General features: G+C 47.6%; 1 protein-coding gene across 14 annotated transcripts in view; it reads left to right on the forward strand.

The window, feature by feature from the left end:
• DYSF (dysferlin) overlaps positions 1 to 20,948 on the forward strand; it is a 181,420-nt gene that overhangs the window by 47,792 nt on the left and 112,680 nt on the right. For 7 of the 14 annotated variants that reach the window (XM_060278297.2, XM_060278292.2, XM_060278298.2 and 4 more), the window contains exons 13-23: positions 2,740 to 2,843; positions 4,896 to 4,964; positions 5,074 to 5,117; positions 6,505 to 6,587; positions 7,901 to 7,942; positions 8,770 to 8,885; positions 10,412 to 10,525; positions 11,531 to 11,708; positions 12,792 to 12,916; positions 14,756 to 14,862; positions 20,275 to 20,467. In XM_060278297.2, coding sequence (XP_060134280.2) covers positions 2,740 to 2,843; positions 4,896 to 4,964; positions 5,074 to 5,117; positions 6,505 to 6,587; positions 7,901 to 7,942; positions 8,770 to 8,885; positions 10,412 to 10,525; positions 11,531 to 11,708; positions 12,792 to 12,916; positions 14,756 to 14,862; positions 20,275 to 20,467 — 1,175 coding nt within the window. The remainder of the gene's footprint in view (positions 1 to 2,739; positions 2,844 to 4,895; positions 4,965 to 5,073; positions 5,118 to 6,504; positions 6,588 to 7,900; positions 7,943 to 8,769; positions 8,886 to 10,411; positions 10,526 to 11,530; positions 11,709 to 12,791; positions 12,917 to 14,755; positions 14,863 to 20,274; positions 20,468 to 20,948) is intronic. The other 7 variants (XM_088660756.1, XM_060278295.2, XM_060278300.2 and 4 more) reach the window with 1 other exon arrangement.

The raw sequence follows: 20,948 nt of genomic DNA on the forward strand, positions 1-20,948 counted from the left end.
ATTCAATGAATGAATGAATAGAATAGAATAGAATTATCAAGGGCTCCTGGGCTGGCTCTCCACTCACTTTTAAAATGCTATTAGAATGCTCTTAAAAACATCGTCCCCAAATGTCAAGCCAGAAAGAGACCCCGTTGCTTTTTCTCTTTTGCTTCCTTTTCACAAAGCCTCCCTCGTTTCTGGAAGGGGGGTCGCTCTGCAGCGCCCCCCCCTGATGTCACACATTAAAAAGGCATTATTATTGTTTAAAAGAGAACATCACATGGCTCTCTGGTCATCGAGACCATTCCTGAACTCTTTTTTTTAGCGCTAATAAAACGTGTGTGTAGGTCTGCCCTGGTTGCTTAAAAATAGCAGGCAATGACCTTTTGAGACAGGAGGTTGGCTGCTTGCCGAAAAATGAGATGTGCTCAAGCACTGAGAATAATAATCGTAATAATAATAATTGTAATGTTGTTGTTGTTGTTTAGTCGTTTAGTCGTGTCCGACTCTTCGTGACCCCCATGGACCATAGCACGCCAGGCACTCCTGTCTTGCACTGCCTCCCGCAGTTTGGTCAAACTCATGTTCGTAGCTTCGAGAACACTGTCCAACCATCCCGTCCTCTGTCGTCCCCTTCTCCTTGTGCCCTCCATCTTTCCCAACATTAGGGTCTTTTCCAAGGATTCTTCTCTTCTCATGAGGTGGCCAAAGTCTTGGAGCCTCAGCTTCACGATCTGTCCTTCCAGTGAGCGCTCAGGGCTGATTTCCTTCAGAATGGATAGGTTTGATCTTCTTGCAGTCCATGGGACTCTCAAGAGTCTCCTCCAGCCATGGGCGTAGGCAGGGGGGGGGGCAGGAGGGGGCAGCTGCCCCCCCCTAGAAGCAAAAAATTTAATGTATTTTACAGACCATAACCAGCACTTTTCCCCTCCAAAAACTGAAGTGGAAAGGGCTTTGCTTTAGCAAGATCAGCTAAGTCTCCGCTTGCTGGGGGGGGGGGACACAGCAGTAACAAAAACACATCAAATAAATAAAGCAAAGTGGCTACCAGTAGTTAAGCAGTTAAGACAATGGAGCATATATCCCCAGGCAAGATTCGATAGCTGACCATTTCACCCTATTGTTCTTAAGTGGGAGTTGTTAATGAGCATTCAGGAGCATTAAGAGTTCTATTGGCGATTTAATGAGGGTGCAGACTCAGAGGATTCAATTTGACTAAGGTGGCTCTGCAAGGCTAAAAGGAAGTGAATAAGAAAGGGGGTGGCTGTAGCTTTGACAGACACAGTGATGTTTATAAAAAGCATTGGTGTTCCAGTCTGCCCCTCCTCCTGCATCTGTATACTGTAAATCAGGGGTGGCCACCTCCCAAGAGACTCTGATCTACTCAGAGTTTAAAACTGGGGGTGATCTACCCCCTTTTGGGGGGTTCAGGTCAAACTTGTTGAGCTTCTTTTAGGAGGGAGGGAGGGAGGCCCATTTTTGTTTAGGGCTTCAGGTCATAGTTCAACTTTTTTGAGGGAGGAGGAAAATTTTGGGTGAGCTTTTTTTAGGGGTGCCAGTGACCTACCAGTGATCTACCACAGACATCCAGTGATCTACTGGTAGATCACAATCTACCTGTTGGACGTGCCTGCTGTAAATCAAGCAGAGAGAAAGCTGCTTACAAGGCTCCTGTACATGCAGAGTTCCAGCATCACAGCGTCACCCAGAGGCACCCACAAATATGAGTTATCCCTCTCTCTATTTCTTCCTTCCTTCCCTCCCTCCCTCTTCCATCCTTAATAAAATACGGGGGGGGGGGCAGATAAGCTCCACATAGAAAGCCCATCAACATGGGGGGATGACTCTTTCAAATACGGTATTTACCAGTAATTGGGGGGGGGGGAGAGGCACCTAGGCCTCTGGGAGTTGGCTGCTATGCCTAGGAGTAGGACAATTCAAGAAAGCAGAACGATGCATATGGTATGGTAATATATCAATAGAATCGTAGAATTGTAGTCGGAAGGGACCACAAGGGTCATCTAGTCCAACCCCCTGCAATGCAGGATTTTTTTCCTAAGGTGGGGCTTGAACCATGGTTGAAATATTATGCTGATATGCAGCAACGCCTCGGAGCCGTCGTGGCTGCGGCCGTGTCTTGACTCGCCCTCGCCCGCCCTGCCACCCCCTCTCGCCTGCCCGACCCTCCCGTCCTCTCCAGCCAAGCAGGGTAGCCGCCAATGCTACCAGCCCCAGAAGCACAAGGTGGCCGCTGCTGCCACCGCCACGATGTCATCAGGCCTGCTGGCCCTTTAGCCCCGCCCACTTTATGGCCCCTCCCCTTCCATGCCTTGGCCCCGCCTCTGAACGACCATGGCTTGCCCCCCCCCCTAGTTTTGATCCTGGCTACGCCCCTGCCTCCAGCACCATAATTCAAAAGCATCCATTCTTTGGCGATCAGCCTTCTTTATGGTCCGGCTCTCACTTCCATACATCACTACTGGGAAAACCATAGCTTTAACTATATGGACCTTTGTCGGCAAGGTGATGTCTCTGCTTTTTAAGATGCTGTCTAGGTTTGTCATTGCTTTTCTCCCAAGAAGCAAGCGTCTTTTAATTTCGTGACTGCTGTCACCAAAACTCCATGGACAAAGACAACAGGCATATAAAAATAATTGTAATAATGATAATTTATTATACCCTGCCCATCTGACTGGGTTAAACTGACTGCACTGCCTTCTTCCCACTGCTCCTTCCCCGATTTCTCTGTCTTTCCAGTGGATGATGCCGTCCTCGACAGTGTCAAGCAGATCTTTGGCTTTGACAGCAGCAAGAAGAACTTGGTGGATCCTTTTGTGGAAGTGACCTTTGCCGGGAAAACGGTGAGCAGGCCCTGCTCCCTGCGTTGGGCACACGAAAGACCCCCTCTGGGTCTCTGAAAGCCAAAGGTTGGGTACTGGGTGTGAACCTGGGCATTACAATGGATCCGTCAGCTGTCTGGCCTCTGCTGTGCCCTTAAAGTGGGTCTGAGAAGCCGAGCAGAGCACATAATTGCATGGCATCGTCGCCCCTTCTCGCACCCAGACCTTCCCCATAGCACAGAAATGGGTCAAAAGCAGCCTTCACAAGCAGGCTTGAGTCGGCTCCTTCCATGCATGTGTTCAGAGGAGTACCGTATTTTCCCATGTATAAGACATCCCCATCTATAAGACAATCCCCCAATTTTTGACTAATTTTTTCTTAGCAAAAAACATTGTCTTACGTGGAAAAATACGGAATATAAAAGGGGGTTTGCACGACCAATTAAATGATAAATTTGTTCATGACAAGACAACTGGTTTTTTTGAAGGAAGAATCTAAATTCCAATGAGAAATTCCACAAAACCCAAAGAAAAATCTCTCAGAAATGTATAACCTGCTTCTTGAGTGGGAATTAAAAGATTAGCAAACCAAGGAATTTATGATAAAATGGGGGGAAAGATTTGGGTTATGCTATTTGGTTTGAGAGATTGGAAAGGTTATGGAAAAATGATACAAACTTTACTGCGTGCACTGCCATTAAAGAAAACATCACTGGCTAAAATTTATAAATTACCCTCAAATCTATGTTGGAGATGCAAAAAGGCTGAAGGCTCACCACTGTATATAATCTTTGGTGGAATTGTGTAAAGGTAAAGACTTTTTGGAATAGTATTTATGAGGAATTGATTTTTTTATTTAAAAAAATAACCTTCCAAAAAAGACCTGAAACATTTCTTTTTGGTCTAGTCTCAGACGATAGTCCCAAAGACAAGGTTAGAGTCTTTTTATACACAACAGCAGCAGCTAGAGTGCTGTTGGCGAAAAACTGGAAGAGCGAGAAGACAATGTCAGAGTGGCAAATGAAATTCTGCGAATATATTGAACTAGCCAAGATGACAGCGTCAATTGGAATGCAATTAAAACAAAAATTAAGAAAGGAATGGAAGTGTGTCGAAGAATATATTGCACAAAATTACTTCAGTAGAAATCTCTGGATAAGTACCGATTGAGTTCATTAAGCTAAGATGCAATGATTTTTAAGAAAGAGGATTGCTCAACGTGATGAAGAATTAGGAACAGGATGTTAGAGTTTTAAGGATATCGTGCATGTGGCTGAAGGAAGTCACATGGGTATTTGGGTAAATGGTGAGCTGGGTATAGGGTTAGATGTGGGGAATCCGTATATATAATAATATAATGTATGTTATGTACGGTGCTGGAATTGTACGGTAACTAACATGTAATATGCATTTTAAAATAAATAAACAATAAATAAACATGTAATATGCATTTAAATATGCAAATAAACATGTAATATGCATTTTAAAATAAATAAACAATAAATAAACATGTAATATGCATTTAAATATGCAAATAAACAAACATGTAATATGCATTTTAAAATAAATAAATAATAAATACATGTAATATGTATTCAAATATGCAAATAAACATGTAATATGCATTTTAAAATGAATAAATAATAAACAAACATGTAATATGCATTTAAATATGCAAATAAATATGTAATATGCATTTAAAAACAAATAAATAATAAATACTTAAAAATAATAAAATAAAATAAAAGGGGGTTTGCATGTGGCCTCCTTGCTGGGTGACCTTGGGCTAGTCACACTTCTCTGAAGTCTCTCAGCCCCACCCACCTCACAGAGTGTTTGTTGTGGGAGAGGAGGGGAAAGGAGAATGTTAGCCGCTTTGAGACTCCTTCGGGGAGTGATAAAGCGGGATATCAAATCCAAACTCTTCTTCTTCTTCCCCTCTCTGAGCCCCCCTCCCCACATTCAACCCGGGGTGGGGTGGGGGGTGAGGATCCCTATCTGGCGTTGTTTTGGGATGATGTGCAGGGAAGCCGCCTTCTCCCTGACCCCGCAACTCTTGTTTCCCTCGGGCAGCTGTGCAGCAAGATAGTGGAAAGGAACGCCAACCCCCAGTGGAACCAGAGCATCACTCTGCCGGCCATGGTGAGTGAGCAGCCAGAGGGGCCTGCGCTCTGGACATGATCCTGCGTCCCTCCGAAGGGCTGAGCTGCTCTCCTTGACCTCCCGTCTCCTCTTGTGTTTACCTCTGTAGTTTCCATCCATGTGTGAGAGGATGAGGATCCGGGTGATGGACTGGTGAGTGAAGCAGGATTTGGACCTTCCTTGGCTCTCCCTCTGCCTCTGGGCTCCTCTAAGGGACGAGGCAGGCGGCTTCTTCCATTGCTCCTGTCCTGGGGAAGGAACACTTTTCAGTGCTACATAGGAGCAAATGGCAATCCGGAGGATATCTGAATTACCGTTTTTACTCAGATTGAGTGCTAAAGAGGAGTTTCCCCCAGGAAAAGCAGCAGGACAAGATTCTCTCCCTCTGTGTGTCATAGAATCATAGGATTGTATAGAAGGAACCCCCAGGGGTCATCTAGTCCAACCCCCTGTAAAGGTATGAGGGATCTTCTTGCAGAAGGAGCCCCAACCAGGAGGAAGCTCTAGGTTTTAGCAGAAGGAACCCCATGGGTTGTGGGAATGTTCAGGGTGGCAGGAGAGGATATATTGTTTATTAATATCCTTCCTAACTTGCGCTAGCAAATTTCTTTATGTAGCAGAGTTATAGTCCCTTTTCTTACATGCACAGCAGATGGCTGGTTGCAGGCTTGTGTAAGACAGTCACTGTCTAAGACTGAATTGTGCATTCCTGGTAAGATCCCTTTAATCCCTCTTAAAAGAATAAAGACGCAACAATCTTATTTAAAGTCAATAAAAGAAGTTTACTCACATCAGTTCACAGTTGGATTCCTGGAGGCAGACTTAGTTACAACTATGTACATGTGGATCTACCCCATATGGGGGAATAATCCCAGTGCTTCTGCTAGCTGAGAGCTAGCAGAGTCCTAGCCAAAAGAAGGAAGTCAAAAAGAGGGAAAGGTGCTGCGTGACTCGTCCTTTTGTTACCTGGGCAGGTAAGGCCACGCCCACCTCTAGTCACATGCAAGGAAGGATGCTCCAGCCCAGGAACAGGAACAGGAAGTTTCGACTGGCTGGACTAACATCCTTTTGCATGTCCATTCTAGGAAAACAAGGAATGTTGGACTTGACTGCTCCCAGTGGATTACATTCCACATGGGTAATCTAATCCAGTGTTTCTCAACCAGTGTGCCTCCAGATGTTTTGGGACTACAACTCCCATCATCCCTAGCTAGCAAGACCAGTGGTCAGGAATGATGGGAGTTGTAGTCCCAAAACATCTGGAGGCACACTGGTTGAGAAACACTGATCTAATCCAACCCCCTGCAAAGGTATGAGGGATCTTCTTTTAGAATGTGCCCCAGCGAGGAGGAAGCTCTGTGTTTTTGTAGAAGGAACCCCATGGGTCATCTAGTCCAACCCCCTGCAATGTTACAGGACATCTTCTTGCAGAAGGTGCCTCAGCAAGGAGGAAGCTCTGGGTTTGAGCAGAAGGAAACGAAAACTGTCTACAAAGCCCAAATCTAAGACACGGAAATTAAAACAACCATTCTTGTTCCAGGGACCGGGTCACTCACAACGACATCATTGGCACGATCCATCTTTGCATGTCCAAGATCTCAGCTCCTGGAGGGGAACTGGAAGGTATTCCGACCGCTCTCCATATCATCCGACTTGCTCCTGGGAGTTTTTTTTGGGGGGGGGAGGCTAAGGAGCTGGGAAGAGGGTGCCTTTCAGCTCCCGGGTCTGAACTGGAGTCTGAACTGCAAGCTCTCCTGGCAATCAGGAAGCATCCCTTCCAAAGAGGGAAGAGGGTGGGACTTCTTTAGCCCACCCAGGCTGAGGATCAGACCAACCATGGAGGTTGTATTCTGCTTTCACCAGCCTCCCCATTGCACCTGCTCTCACCCCACACTGGTTTCTTGCTTGCAGGAGGTTGGCGCAGAGTTTCCACTTGTGCCAGTTGCATTTACTGTGCATTTGGAACAATCCTGTCTTGCATGTTCCAGGGCTTCTCCGCACTTACCTTTTGCCCTGCTTTTTTTCCAGGCACAGTCTGTGTCTGAGCGCTCTTTTTTGTTTTTTGCTTTGGAGATTTCCCTGCGAAAACCCACTCTTTAAAACCCATTTTTCTTCTTCTTCTTTATTTAAGCTTTATTATTCATTTTCCATATATATACAACACCTAGTCATTTTCACTATCATCAATTCAGTAAAAATATCACAAAAGATGCATGCAAAAGATGGACCAAAGATGTGGCCGGTTTGTAGGCACAGCCCCTCAGCAGATCTGTGGCTCTTTGCAATCCTCAACAATCAATCCTCAACATCAATATTTGGTGTTTTATTGTGTTTTTATATGTATTGGCAGTGGCTCGGAGTGGCTGGGGCTGGATCTACACACACACAGAAAACACACGTACACTTTAAGTCAGAAATTAGATCCTTATAACAAAAGAAAAAAACCCTATGGAAAAATGATAATAAAAATTTCCTGCTCTCTGGTGCCCTCTGGTGTTGCATGTTTATAGCGCATTCAAATCGTGGTTTCTTTCCGAAAGTAGCTGATTCCTGGGTCAACCCAGCCAGGTGGGTGGGGTAGAAATGATTAAATGGTGATGATGATTATTATTATTGATCAGCTGTTGGTTGGTGCTTGCCTAGACCAGTGTGCAGTGCTTGGAAGCATTGGGGCTTCAAAGCGCCACGTTAGCTGCATTAGGTTGGGCTAGATGACTCTTTGGGTCCCTTCTGTGCCCACCCTTGGAGACGTGGGGTTTAGGAGCCCCCAGAACCCATCTCTGGCTTCTTTTTAACTCCTCTCCTCCTTTGCCCCACTTTGGTTCACGAGTTCTGGTCTTACCACCTCCCCTTTCCTGAATCCTGGGTGCGGATTCTGTCCCCGAGATCTGGAGATCCTAACATTCTGGTTTCTCTCCTGTTTCTTCGCACCCCAGAGGAGTTTCCTGTCCCTGTGAAGCCTTTCAAAGCTACCAACAGTATGTTCCTTTGCACGTACAAAATTGGCTTCCCTTTTGCACTCGACACTAATACTCATGTTTGAGGCATGCTCAAAATCCAGACTTCTTGTTTTTCTTTTTAAAAAGTGTGTGCAGTGCTCTGTTTTGCTGCTGTTAGTAGTGTTAGCAGGTACGTCTGGCATTTTACTGTCCCGGCTCCAACTCTAATGGCTGCTTTGTTCTGTTTTATATTCATTGATCTATTTTGTAAAATTTATAAGCCACTTGATTGTTAAAAAAAGCAATCAACACAACAAAACCTGAAAAGTTTTAACTTACGGAATGAATTTATTTTTCTTAATTTATCTTAGGGTGGATCTTCACATAGGAAAAAAACGCTATAAATAAGTCATAAATTAGATTGTTGTAACGAAAGAAAAAAAACCCTATGCAAAAACGTGTGTAAAATTTTCCTGCTCTCTGGCGCCATCTGGTGTTGCATGTTTATAATGCATTCAAAATGCTGTTTTTGGACTGAGGTAGCCGAGTCCTTAGTGAAAATGCGACTGTTTTATTGTGTGTGTCCCGTCCCCCCCGCAAACCACTTTACAATCAAATGGCATGCAAATTTACTGAAGCAAGTCAAGCAAGCAAGCAAACAGACTAAGAAATGAGTTTTATGGAAATTCTGTGTCCCTGGCCCCCTTCACCCTAGCGGACCACCCCCTGTCTGTGTCTTTTGGGTGGGTGCTGGTGCTCTGCTTGCTTTGGCCCCCTTCCAGCTCACCAGCCAGGCCAGAAAAGTCCACATTTGTCAAGCCAGCTCTGCTCCTGCCTCCCGTCTCACCCTCTCGGTCTCCCTGCAGTCGACGATGCGCTGGGTTTCTTGCCCACTTTTGGACCCTGTTACGTCAACCTGTATGGCAGCCCCAGGGAGTTCACGGGATTTCCGGACCCCTACGAGGAGCTCAACCTGGGAAAGGTGAGGAAAGTCGGGAGAAGCATCTGGGGTGCGACCGGACACCATAAATGGAGATAAACGCCGCGGGCGTAGCCTCTGACATTTCATTGCGTGGAAAGAGGGACGTTCTCTTCCCCGTCCACATCACTGCCAGAGCATCTCTTCCTGATCAAAGTCAGGAGAGGAAACCCAGAAAACGGCAGGATTTTAAGCGCAGGAATCTTTGAATGTGGGTATTGCATTCAGGGAAGCCTGAGAGGAAAAAAACCAAACCCAAATCAATAAATGCAATAAATGCACTACATATAACTCACTAGCGGGGATAATTGATGCAGAATAGAATAGCTAGCCTCAGGTTTCCATATTCCCAGAAGTGAAAATCCGGACACAAACAAACGCTTGAGAAAATTCCCAAAGTTTTTGAGCTCCCCCACCCCCCGAAAGACACCAAAGTTGTTGAGAAATAACCCAAGTTGTTGAGCATTTTAGGTTAGGTTGACAAAGACCCAGGGCAAACTCGGAAGTCACCCTGGATTTTCTGGCAATGTCCAGGAGAATCTGGACAACCCACCATGGCTCTGCTCAGCCTCCACAGCTGGAGGCAGCAATGCTTTACAGTGCTGGTCAGGCCAAGGTTGCAGGTTCGATCCCTGCATGGGGCAGACGCATAGTCCTGCCTTGCAGGGGGTTGGACTGGATGACCCTCAGGGCCCCTTCTAGCTGGAAGCTTCCACGAGTCTGACGGCCACTTTCTGGAAGCCCCTATTTTCAGGGGAGAAATGTTGGAGGGGATGGAGTTATCCGACCCCTGAGCCGTCTGAAGGCAGCCTTGTTTAGGGAAGTTAAAGGTAAAGGGACCCCTGACCGTTAGGTCCAGTCGTGACCGACTCTGGGGTTGCGGCGCTCATCTTGCTTTATTGGCCGTGGGAGCCGGTGTACAGCTTCCAGGTCATGTGGCCAGCACGACTAAGCCGCTTCTGGCGAACCAGAGCAGTGCACAGAAACGCCGTTTACCTTCCCGCCAGAGTGGTACCTATTTATCTACTTGCACTTTGTGCTTTCGAACTGCTAGGTGGGCAGGAGCTGGGACTGAACAATGGGAGCTCACTCCATTGCGGGGATTCGAGCCGCCGACCTTCTGATCGGCAAGCCCTAGGCTCAGTGGTTTAACCCACAGTGCCACCCGCGTCCCTATGTATAGGGAAGTTAAAGTTTTATTATGTTTTTTCTATATGTTGGAAGATGCCCATAGTGGCTGGGGCAACCCAATGAGATGGGTGGGGGTTATGAATGGGGAAATTATCATGATGCAATGGGATGTCCCTCTTTCCATGGGAAAAATGTTGGAGGGCTTGCCCTGAGCTCCAGGGCCGGCTCTAGGGGTATGGGGCGCCGTGTGGAAACCATGCTGCGCCCTGCGCCCGCCCACCAGCCGCGGCAAGAAACGGAGCGGGACGGGGGCGCCGGAGCGATCTCTGCACCATGGTGCAAGGGCGCCCGGCGTGCTTGAGACGGCCCTGCTGAGCTCTTCTCCTCCACCCGCCCAGGGAGAAGGGGTGGCTTATCGCGGCCGGTTGCTGGTGGAGCTGGAGACCAAGTTGGTGGACCACGTGGAGCAGAAGGTCGGGGACATTCCTCCCGATGACATCCTGCTGGTGGAGGTAAGCCCCCCCCCCAGGACACCCCCTTCCCTTTCAGACACAAGGCCTGGTCCTCCCAGAGACCTCCCAGAGCTGCCATTCTCTGCCATCCACCTTGCAAACTCCTGCTGTGTGTGTGTGTCTTTTAAAATATATTCTTCCGGTCATCAGGAAAAAAACCCAGAAGTTCTTCCTGGATCTCGAAGGATGAAAGAATCACCCAGAGGTCCCTCTTGAGGCCAGTGGGCCAGGCGCTTGGAGCAGAATCCCAACATAAGGGATAGACCAATGTTTTTTGCTCAAAGTTGTTGAAAATCTCGGGGGGAAATTCTCGGGAAAAAATGAGGTTTTTGGAGCTATTTTTAAGGGGAATCATCCCAAACTGGGGGTGCATTTTCCCAGACATTTTGACAATTTGCACTTCTGCCGGCCAACTGCCGGCTATGAAAAGTCTCGTGGCACCTTAAAGACCAGCAGGTTGATCATGGCATGAGATTTGGAGGAATAGAGAGTTGCTTTTACAAAAGAAGAAAAGTGACTCTTAAGTTTGATTTAATGATTAATTAATAGTAATCATATGATCCTTTGGGAGAACTTCCAGCTCTACATTTCTAATAATAATAAAATGCAAAAGTGCTTTTGTCGCCGCAGCAACTCTCTTCCGGCTTTCAGGATGAGCTGGCCCTGGCGGAGGTGGGGGCTTAAAGACCAGCTGGTTACAGATCATCTCATGGATTATTATTATTATTATTATTGTATTAGCATTTCCCCCAAGGAAAGCACATGCTGGCGTCCGTGCTCCCCCCCCATGATATCCTCGCAACAACAACCCTGCGAGGTAGGATTAGGCTGAAAGGAAGGCAGCGGCCGGCCCCCTGAGTGGGAATTTGAATCCCCGTCTTCTGGGTTCCATGCCCGGCACTCTAACCACTGCACTGCACTGCCACACACCGACTTCTGGGTCTTCTGAGAGGCTGGTGGGCTTGATCCATGGTGTCTGTCTCCTTCCTCTTTCCCGCATGGCAGAAGTACCTTCGCCGGAGGAAATACTGTCTCTTTGCCGCCTTCTATTCGGCCACCATGTTGCAGAATGTGGACGATGCCATCCAGTTTGAGGTCAGCGTGGGCAACTATGGCAACAAGTTTGACAGCACCTGCCTCCCTCTGGCTTCTACCACCCAGTACAGCCGAGCCGTGTTTGATGGTAAGGAGGCTGCCGGGGTGGGTGGGTGACGCAGGGCAAGCTCAGTGCCTGTCCAGTCTCCACTTTATAGAACGGTCCCCGAGGGTCATCCAGTCCAACCCGTGGCAATGCAGGCACCACAGCTCAATGGGCCCGGAGAGGCGGCCACCCAACCTTTCCACCAAGGAGGAAGAGTCCAGCACCTTTGAGGGAGGCCGCTCTGCTGTCAAACAGTGCCAGGGATTCTTTAGCTGGGATTAACCTGCGGAACTCCCTCCCACTGGAAGTGGACACCACCTTGGACGGCTTTAAAAGAGGACTGGGCAAATTCATGGAGAAGACAGCTATCGATGGCTGCTTGCTGGGATGGCTCTGCTCTGCCCTCCGTGGTCGGAGGCCTCAGTGCTTCCGAATCCCAGTTTCTGGAAACTGCAGGAGGGGAGAGTGTCGCTCTTGTGTTCGGATCCTGCCTGCTGGTTTCCCATTAGGATATCTGCTTGGCCCCTGGAAGAAGAGGAAACTGCACTAGCAGACCCTCCAAGGGTCTAAATTTTCCAGGGACAGTCCAGGATTTACAGAAGCCGCCCTGGTTCCTGATCTGATCCCAGAATGTCCTGCTTTTCCTTAGGACGTCCCTATTTTTCTTGGAGAAATGCTGGAGGGGATGGGGCTATGTGACCCCCGATCCAAGGAGATAAGTAACTCTACAACCTTCAGAAGACATCTGAAGGCAACCCTGGATAGGGGTTTTTCTTGAAATGTTTAATGTTTTATTGTATTTTAATATATGTCGGAAGCTGCCCAGAGTCAGATGGGCGCGGTATCAATAGTAAGATTATTATCACGGAACAGGACATCCCTGTTTTCATTGGAGAAATGTTGGATGGGCAATTGGCCTGATCCGGCAGCCTGTTGTTATGTATTCCTGCATTTCCGTGGGTCAGACTAGATGACCCATGGGTGTCCCTCCGAGCTCTACCCTGCTGCGATTTTCTATCAGAGCGCTGGACTCAGCGGATGCTCAGCCCGAAAGTCAGATATATCTGTGTCTCCATCTCCTTGTCTCACTGGCTGGGGGCTTCTTGGTGTTTTCCATCCCTGCAGGCTGTCAGTATTACTACCTGCCGTGGGGCAACGTGAAGCCGGTCGTGGTCCTCTCCTCCTACTGGGAAGACATCAGCCACAGGACCGATGTGCAGAATCGCCTCTGTGGCGCCGCAGACCGGCTGGTGAGTGCCGTTGGCGGGGAGCGGGGGACACCGTAAACGTCTCCCATAAACCATCTCCCTGCCCCCATTTGGGGGAAACTGCCTTTCTCCGCCTTCACGGGAGACCAGTCCGATGGGCAACCCCCCCCCCCCCGGGCAGCCCAAAGTAGTCTAGCCCTGAGAAAGCACTCTGCACTGGCTCAGAGGAGGGCTGCAAGCTTGCCACAAGCACACAGAGGCTTCATCCCTTATATGCTTTTTCATAAAATGTATCTACTACTGGATGGTAGGGAAAAAACAATCTCAAAGTGGTTTGCTAAAAAGGTATGGCAATAAAAGGATCACAACCATTAATATTTTGTTTTGTTTTGTGTTTATTTTATTTTATTTTAGAGATCTGAAGGCAGCGCTGTATCGGGAGGTTTTTAATGCTTGATGTTTTTATTATGCTTTTAGATCTGCTGTAAGTTGCCCAGAGTTGCTGGGGAAACCCAGCCAGATGGGCAGAGTATAAAATTAATAATAATAATAATAATAATAATAATAATAATAATAATAATAATAGTAAATACAGAACACAACAGAACAGACTAAAACAGATTGAAACTCCTGCAAACTTTCTAAGCGTCTGGCTTGTCTTGTCTAAGGATGAATGCTTTTAGCAGGTGCCAAAAAGAGGGCAGTGAAGGGGCCTGCTTGGGATCAATTGGCAGGGGAGTTCCTGCCTCAGTGAACGATCACGTTTTTTACACATGTGGGACTTGTGTTCTATGGCACGGGCATGTGTATTAGTGCCAAGTCCCCCATCCAAAGCGGAGGCTTGTGGGGAAAGGCAATGCCATAGCGAAACCGCCCCAACTTGTTAAGGGCTTTTAATACTAATAGTATTACCGCTTGGTAGGGACCCAGGTGGCGCTGTGGGTTAAACCATAGAGTCTAGGGCTTGCTGATCAGAAGGTCGGCGGTTCGAATCCCTGCAACGGGGTGAGCTCCCATTGCTCGGTCCCAGCTCCTGCCAACCTAGCAGTTCGAAAGCATGTCAAAGTGCAAGTAGATAAATAGGGACCGCTCCGGCGGGAAGGTAAACGGCGTTTCCGTGCGCTGCTCTAGTTCGCCAGAAGCAGCTTTGTCATGCTGCCCACATGACCCGGAAGCTGTCTGCGGACAAACGCCGGCTCCCTCGCCCTATAGAGCGAGATGAGTGCCGCAACCCCAGAGTCGGACACGACTGGACCTGATGGTCAGGGGGGCCTTTACCTTTACTAATACCGCTTGGTAGCAGATTGCAGACCCTCCAACATTTCTCCCATGAAAATAGGGACGTCCTATTCCAGAATGATAACTTTACTGTTTATACCCAACACACATCTGACTGGGTTGCCCCAGCCACTCCGGGCAGCTTCCGACAAATAGAAAAACATAATAAAACATTAACTTCCCTATACAGGATTGTCTTCAGACAGCTCTGGGGTCGGATATCTCCATGCCCTCCAACATTTCTCCCATCCTAAGGAAAAGTGGGACATTCTGGGATCAAATCAGAAACTGGGGCGGCTTCTCTAAATCAGGGATGTCTCTGGGAAACAGGGACCCTTGGAGGATCTGCGATCGCCAAGCAGTGTGCCAGGGAAGCCCCCCATGGAGCGCATTGCAGCAACCCAGAACAACCAGCGCATGAGCTGCTGTGGCAAACCTCTCCGTGTCCAGGAATGGCCTTTGCTGGTGAAGCAGCCGCTGTCGCTCAAAGGCACTTCCAGCCCCCCCCGCTTGCGCACCCACAAGCTGGCAGTCCCGCCTAGTGGTCTGTGTGCATGTGTGACTCCAGCGATGTGGGGTTTTCTTTCTTTCTTCCCAATGTAGGAAGAGAACTTGGCGCTGGTCCAGCTGGCCATCAAAGCCAAGTGCTCCGTGGGCGACCTGGACACTCTTGTTGCTCGGCTGATCGATGAGGTCATCGTGGACTGCAGGTAGGGCTCGGGGTGGGGGGGCTCGGGGGTGGAGGGTGGGGTCTGTGGGGCCGTGAGCCTCTTTCTGTGGGGTTGTTACGAGCCGGGTTGTTTGGGTTGGAGGGGGTCCCTGGCGCGGAAGAATGCCGTCCTTCTGGCTGGGATCATCGGCCGAGCCAAGGCACGGAGTCGAAAAAGCGATACTTGAGGCAGGTCGTAAATTTCCACTCGGTGGGCTGCCTCTACCTGAATGGGCCTCATTGTGTTTCGGGGCAGACCCTCAAATTTTTTTGGGGGGGGGGCAGGCAGCTGCCTTCAGTTCACGGCCTCACGATGGGTTCCTAACTCATGCCCTCCAACATTTCTCCCAGGAAAACGGGGACGTCCCATTCCATCATGATAATTTTACTCTTTATACCCCACTCTGGCCAGCTTCCAATATATATATAAACATAATAAAACATTTTTTTAAAAAACTTCCCTCTACAGGATTGCCTTCAAATGGGGTAGGACAACTCCCTACCCTCCAACATTTCTCCCATGAAAATAGGGACATCCCATTTCATAATGTTAATTGTACTTTTTATACCCCACCCATCTGACTGGGTTGCCCCAGCCACTGTGGTCTGTTTCCAACATATAGAAAAACATAACAAAACACTAAACATTTTTTTTAAAAAAAACTTCCCTCTACAGGGCTGCCTTCAGATGACTCGGGGGGTCGGATAACTCCATACTTTCCAACATTTCTCCCATGAAAATAGGGACATCCTAAGGGAATGAGGGATCAAATCAGAAACCGGGACGGCTTCTCTAAATCAGGGGCATCCCTGTAAAATAGGGACACTTGGAGGGCTGGTAACCGGGCATTTATGGCCCGTTCCTGGCAGGTTTGCAAGAAAAAAAAAGCCCTGGCTTTCGACTTTCCTCATAAGGACCTGCAAGGATTGCGGTCGTTTCCCCTTTGAAGAGGCAATGTGCCTTACAAAAGACCCCCCCCCTCCCCCAAAGAGTCCTTGGTTCTTGGGTGTACATTTGTGCCCTGTAGGCTGCTGCGTGTTTAAGGAATATCACATATTCCAGCATGCAGAGAGAGATTGAGAACGGGGTGTGTGTGGCTGGTCTCTTGCAACGAAAGGCGTCTTGGATTGCCTGAAAGATTTAATGAAGGCGAAGCAGGCTTTGGTCCATGCAAGCTAATCTCATGGAATCAAAGAATGGTCAAGTGGGAAGGAACCCCGAGGGTCATAGAATCATACAATCATAGAATCGTAGAGTTGGAAGAGACCACAAGGGCCATCCAGTCCAACCCCCTGCCAAGCAGGAAACACCATCAAAGCATTCTTGACATATGCCTGTCAAGCCTCCGCTTAAAGACCTCCAAAGGAGGAGACTCCACCACACTCCTTGGTAGCAAATTCCACTGCCGAACAGCTCTTACTGTCAGGAAGTTCTTCCTAATGTTTAGGTGGAATCGTTTTTCTTGTAGTTTGAATCCATTGCTCCATGTCCGCTTCTCTGGAGCAGCAGAGAACAACCTTTCTCCCTCCTCTATATGACATCATTTAATATATTTGAACATGGCTATCATATCACCCCTTAACCTTCTCTTCTCATCCAGTCCAACCCCCTGCAATGCAGGAATCTCAGCTCAAGCATCCATGACAGTTGGCCATCCAACCTCTGCTTAGAAACCTCCAAGGAAGGAGAGTCGACCACCTCCTGAGGGACTCTCTTCCACCATCAAGCAGCTTTTAACTGCCAGAAAATTCTTCCTAATGTGGAGTCGGAATCTCCTTTCTCTTCCTTTGAATCCGTTGGTTTGGGTTCTCCCCTCCGGAGAAGCAAAAAACCAGCTTTCTCCATCTTCTGTGTTTCAGATATTTGAAGAGGGCTACAAATGAGCAGAAGGGAATAATAATAATAATAATTACAATCTTCACAAAAGGAGATTGTGACTCAATAGAGGTGCTGGACTCTCCTTTCTCGGAGGTTTTGAAGCAGAGCTTGGATAGCCACCTGCCAGGGATCCTTTAGTTGAGATTCCTGCATTGCAGGGGGGTGGATTGGATGGCCCTTGGGGGTCCCATCCAACCCTACCATTCTATGATCCTATGAATAAGCTGCCTAGACTGCTGGCTTATGAAGGGGCGGAAACCGTAGGTTAGGCAAAGGCCAACTGGGAGCCGCTGGGAAAGTCCAAACGGCACAGCTGGAAATGCGCCAGGAACAAACTGCTCGATATGCGGTGTGTGTGTGTGTGTGTGTGTGTGTGTGTGACTGCATCTTTCCAGCTCCTGGTTTTTTTCCTAAGCCCCCCAGAAGGAGCCGTCTGAGCCTCTCCTGCTCTCTCTCTTTGCCCCCCTCGCTGCTGCTTCTCTCCCCTATAAGACGACGGGTTTGTTTGCAAAAGGCCCAAGACATCCCCGAGACTGCCGCGCGTGTGTCATACGTGACCTGGGGCAGATCCCGGGACTTTTGCTTTCCCAGAGGGAAGCCGCCTTCCAAGAAAAACTCAATTTAACAGGGGGGGGGGAGATAGTGCTGGCGAAGCTACCAAGCCGGCGTTTTGTGCAGGCTGGGCTCCTGGCCTCCCTCTCTGTCTCCCCCTGCCCTGTGGTCTGTCGCTTCCGCTTGGAATAAATCACTGAGCCACAGCAGCTGTCCTGGGAGAAGCAGAAATGATGCCGTGTTGATGGCAACAGCAGGGAAGGCGGCAGCTGCTCAATGCAGGGTAGTTTTTGTCCAAATAACAGGCAATTACTGGACAAAAGATGTCTTAGTGTCCAGAGTTGGCTCCCTTCCATCTTTTCACGGGAGACGACCTTCACTTTCAGCTCAGACCTCTGCTAAGTTCTCCTCTCCTTGCAGCTTAGAGTCAGGCGATCCTGGAAGAACTCAGAGGGTGGTTCCTTGACAAATTGTTGCAAGAGGAAGACAGCACTGGGGGCTGGGGGCTGGGGAATTAAAGCATGAAATAAAATTGGCACGAGGCTCGAAGCCCAAAGGCTCCTTTGCAATGGAATGGCAGAGCTCTATTACCGATGAAGCTGAAAACGGAGGACCCCCCTCACTTTATAAAACTTAAACTATTAGTTGCGTCCTTTGATGCAAAGCGTAGTCTGGCATTAGAAGTCCTTTGGCTTTAATTGGACCTGTATTGCCTGAACACCATCTTCCAGGTTAGGGAAGGATATTTCATTTTTTAAAAATCTATATCATGTTGTTATATGTTAAAAGATTTTAATTTGAAAAAAGCACCTGTCCGATCTTGGAGGCTAAGCAGAGTTAGGGTAGGTTAGTACTATGGTGCTGGAGGAGACTCTTGAGAGTCCCATGGACTGCAAGAAGATCAAACCTCTCCATTCTGAAGGAAATCAGCCCCAAGTGCTCACTGGAAGGACAGATCGTGAAGCTGAGGCGCCAATACTTTGGCCACCTCATGAGAAGAGAAGACTCCCTGGAAAAGACCCTGATGTTGGGAAAGATTGAGGGCACTAGGAGAAGGGGACGTCAGAGGACAAGATGGTTGGGCAGTGTTCTCGAAGCTACGAACATGAGTTTGACGAAAATGCGGGCGGCAGTGGAAGACAGGAGTGCCTGGCGTGCTCTGGTCCATGGGGTCACAAAGAGTCGGACACGACTAAACGACTAAACAACAACAATACTTGGATGGGAGCCAACTGGGAATACTGGGCACCGTAGGTTCAATTAATTATTATTTTAAGACTATGGGCGTCCCCACCCCCATCGTTCTTCCCGGACACTGAGGTTCAGCTCCAAGGGCCTTCTGGCAGTTCCCTCCCTGCGAGAAGTGAAGCTACAGGGAACCAGGCAGAGGGCCTTCTCGGTGGTGGCGCCCGCCCTGTGGAACGCCCTCCCGTCAGATGTCAAGGAAATAAACAACCATCTGACTTTTAGAAGACATCTGAAGGCAGCCCTGTTTAGGGAAGTTTTTAATGCCTGATGTTTTAATGTATTTTTAATCTTTGTTGGAAGCCGTCCAGAGTGGCTGGGGCAACTCAGCTACATGGGTGGGATACAAATAATAATAATAATAATAATAATAATAATAATAATAATAATAGGCATCTGAACAGGATGCTAGGTTAGATGGGTCCCTTTGGACTGATCCAGTTTCAATGCCTTTGTTATGTTTACCTTCTCGAACCCAAGAGGTTGATGGCGATAGAGCCATCCTTTGAAATTCACGCTTCTCCAAATTATGTGATAAAGGAAAGGGTGTCTCTAGGCACATGCAAAGTGCATTCTCAATGGTGGGCAAAGAAAGGAAGGTATCAGATAGAGGCATGAAGGGTGGAAAGATTTCAGATTTGTACAGGAAGGCAACTGATTCTGCTTTGGTTTGTTCAAGAAGAAATGCTGACTCAAGATACTTGTAGCCCACCTTTCCAAGCAAAGCTTCTGAAAGTTTCCAGCTTATATGATAAAAAGATCACAATGCAATTCAGAATAATAAGTATCTCAGCACTAAAAGCAAGATAAATTGATACCCCCCCCCCGAGATGCTGGGGATTGAACCTGGGACCTTGTGCTTGCAAGGCAGATGTTCTGCTACAGAGCTATGGCAGGGAGGAGCACCAACATGTTGCAAATATTAATATTGCATACTTTGAAGCAATTGGATGCATAAAAACGGACTCCTTTTGGAAACACAAATTTTCCAGACACAGAAATATGATGTAAAGCTTTACTAACCAAAACTTCTCCCAAACAGGTACAAAACCAAATCAATGTTACATCCAAATGATTCCATGCTTTGCAAAGCATGGGCTCAGCATCTTCTTTACATATATAATATAATTCTAAACAGACCCAGATTGAAAGTCCTCTCTCCTTACAGGTTCCATCTGCCTGCATTCCAGCCTTCAAAATGGAGATTTGAAATTGAATACCTTGATCATGTGATCTAAGGTTAAACACTCACGTGTCAACTAGCAGAAAACGCCAACAGTTAATTGTTTTTATTATTTTAATACTTTTTATTGGTTTTCTAATTTTTACACATCTGTCCAAATTTGAGTTATTGAGTTAATTATTAGCCTGCCAAACACCCAGTGAGCTTTCATATACCTCACGGGAATTTTCCAATGTCAAACCTTTCAACAATACACATGCTGGCATTCTCTTTATAGGTCTATCATCTTTATTAAATCTTCAAAAATATTCCCAAACATTTATCATCATCCCCCCCCCAACACAATTTTCTTCTTTACTTCCTGCCCCTCCTTTCCGGATGTTTGCTTTTTAACTTCTTTCTGCTAGGTGTTTTAGCACATACAGAAACTCTACATTTTGGCGTGCAATTAAACCGTTATCCTTAACATGTCCTCTCTGGGGTCAGCCTCGCATCAGGAGGTCCTTCTTGGCAAACCCTTGGGGTGATTCCCTCCTGCTCTTTGCCCTCCACAGCCAGCCGCTGGTGGACGTCACCCAGAAGCCAACCAGCACCCACCTGGACAAGTTCCTGTATCGCTTCCGCAGCATCAATCTCAACCAGATTGTCGAGGCGGCTCTGAGGTTGAAGCATGAAGACTCGGACCTCCAGATGGTGCTGGACCAGGCGGAAGACTGGCTCTCCAGGCTGAAATCCATGGCGGAGGAGGTGAGGGCCTTTCCCCGCATTCATTCATTTCATAGGGTTTATACATCACTTGCTTCTATAAAAAGAGCCCTCAAAGTGGTTTGCAAAAAAGATAAAACAAGGAATGGTCAACAATGATCTAAGGCTTTTGAAAAGTTAAAACAACTTTTGGAAAGTTAAAACCAGTTTTCTAAACATCTGGGCAGGGCCGGATTTAGGTTTGATGAGGCCCTGAAGGTAATGGGGCCCTTTATATGTTCAGCTGTCCTTTGTCAACAACAAATTGTCGCTGTTTTTGTTGTTGTTGTTGAATAGATGCTATATGAAAATAAAAAATCCTTCCAGTAGCACCTTAGAGACCAACTAAGTTTGTCATAGGTACGAGCTTTCATGTGCATGCACACTTCTTCAGATACACTGAAACAGAAGTCACCAGACCCTTATATATAGTGAAAGGGTGGGGAGGGGGTGATGGGAATGGATGATGGGCTGATAGGAGTGG

The sequence above is a fragment of the Zootoca vivipara genome, chromosome Z1 (assembly GCF_965207765.1).
Source record: "Zootoca vivipara chromosome Z1, rZooViv2.hap1.1, whole genome shotgun sequence".
Taxonomy (NCBI): domain Eukaryota; kingdom Metazoa; phylum Chordata; class Lepidosauria; order Squamata; family Lacertidae; genus Zootoca; species Zootoca vivipara.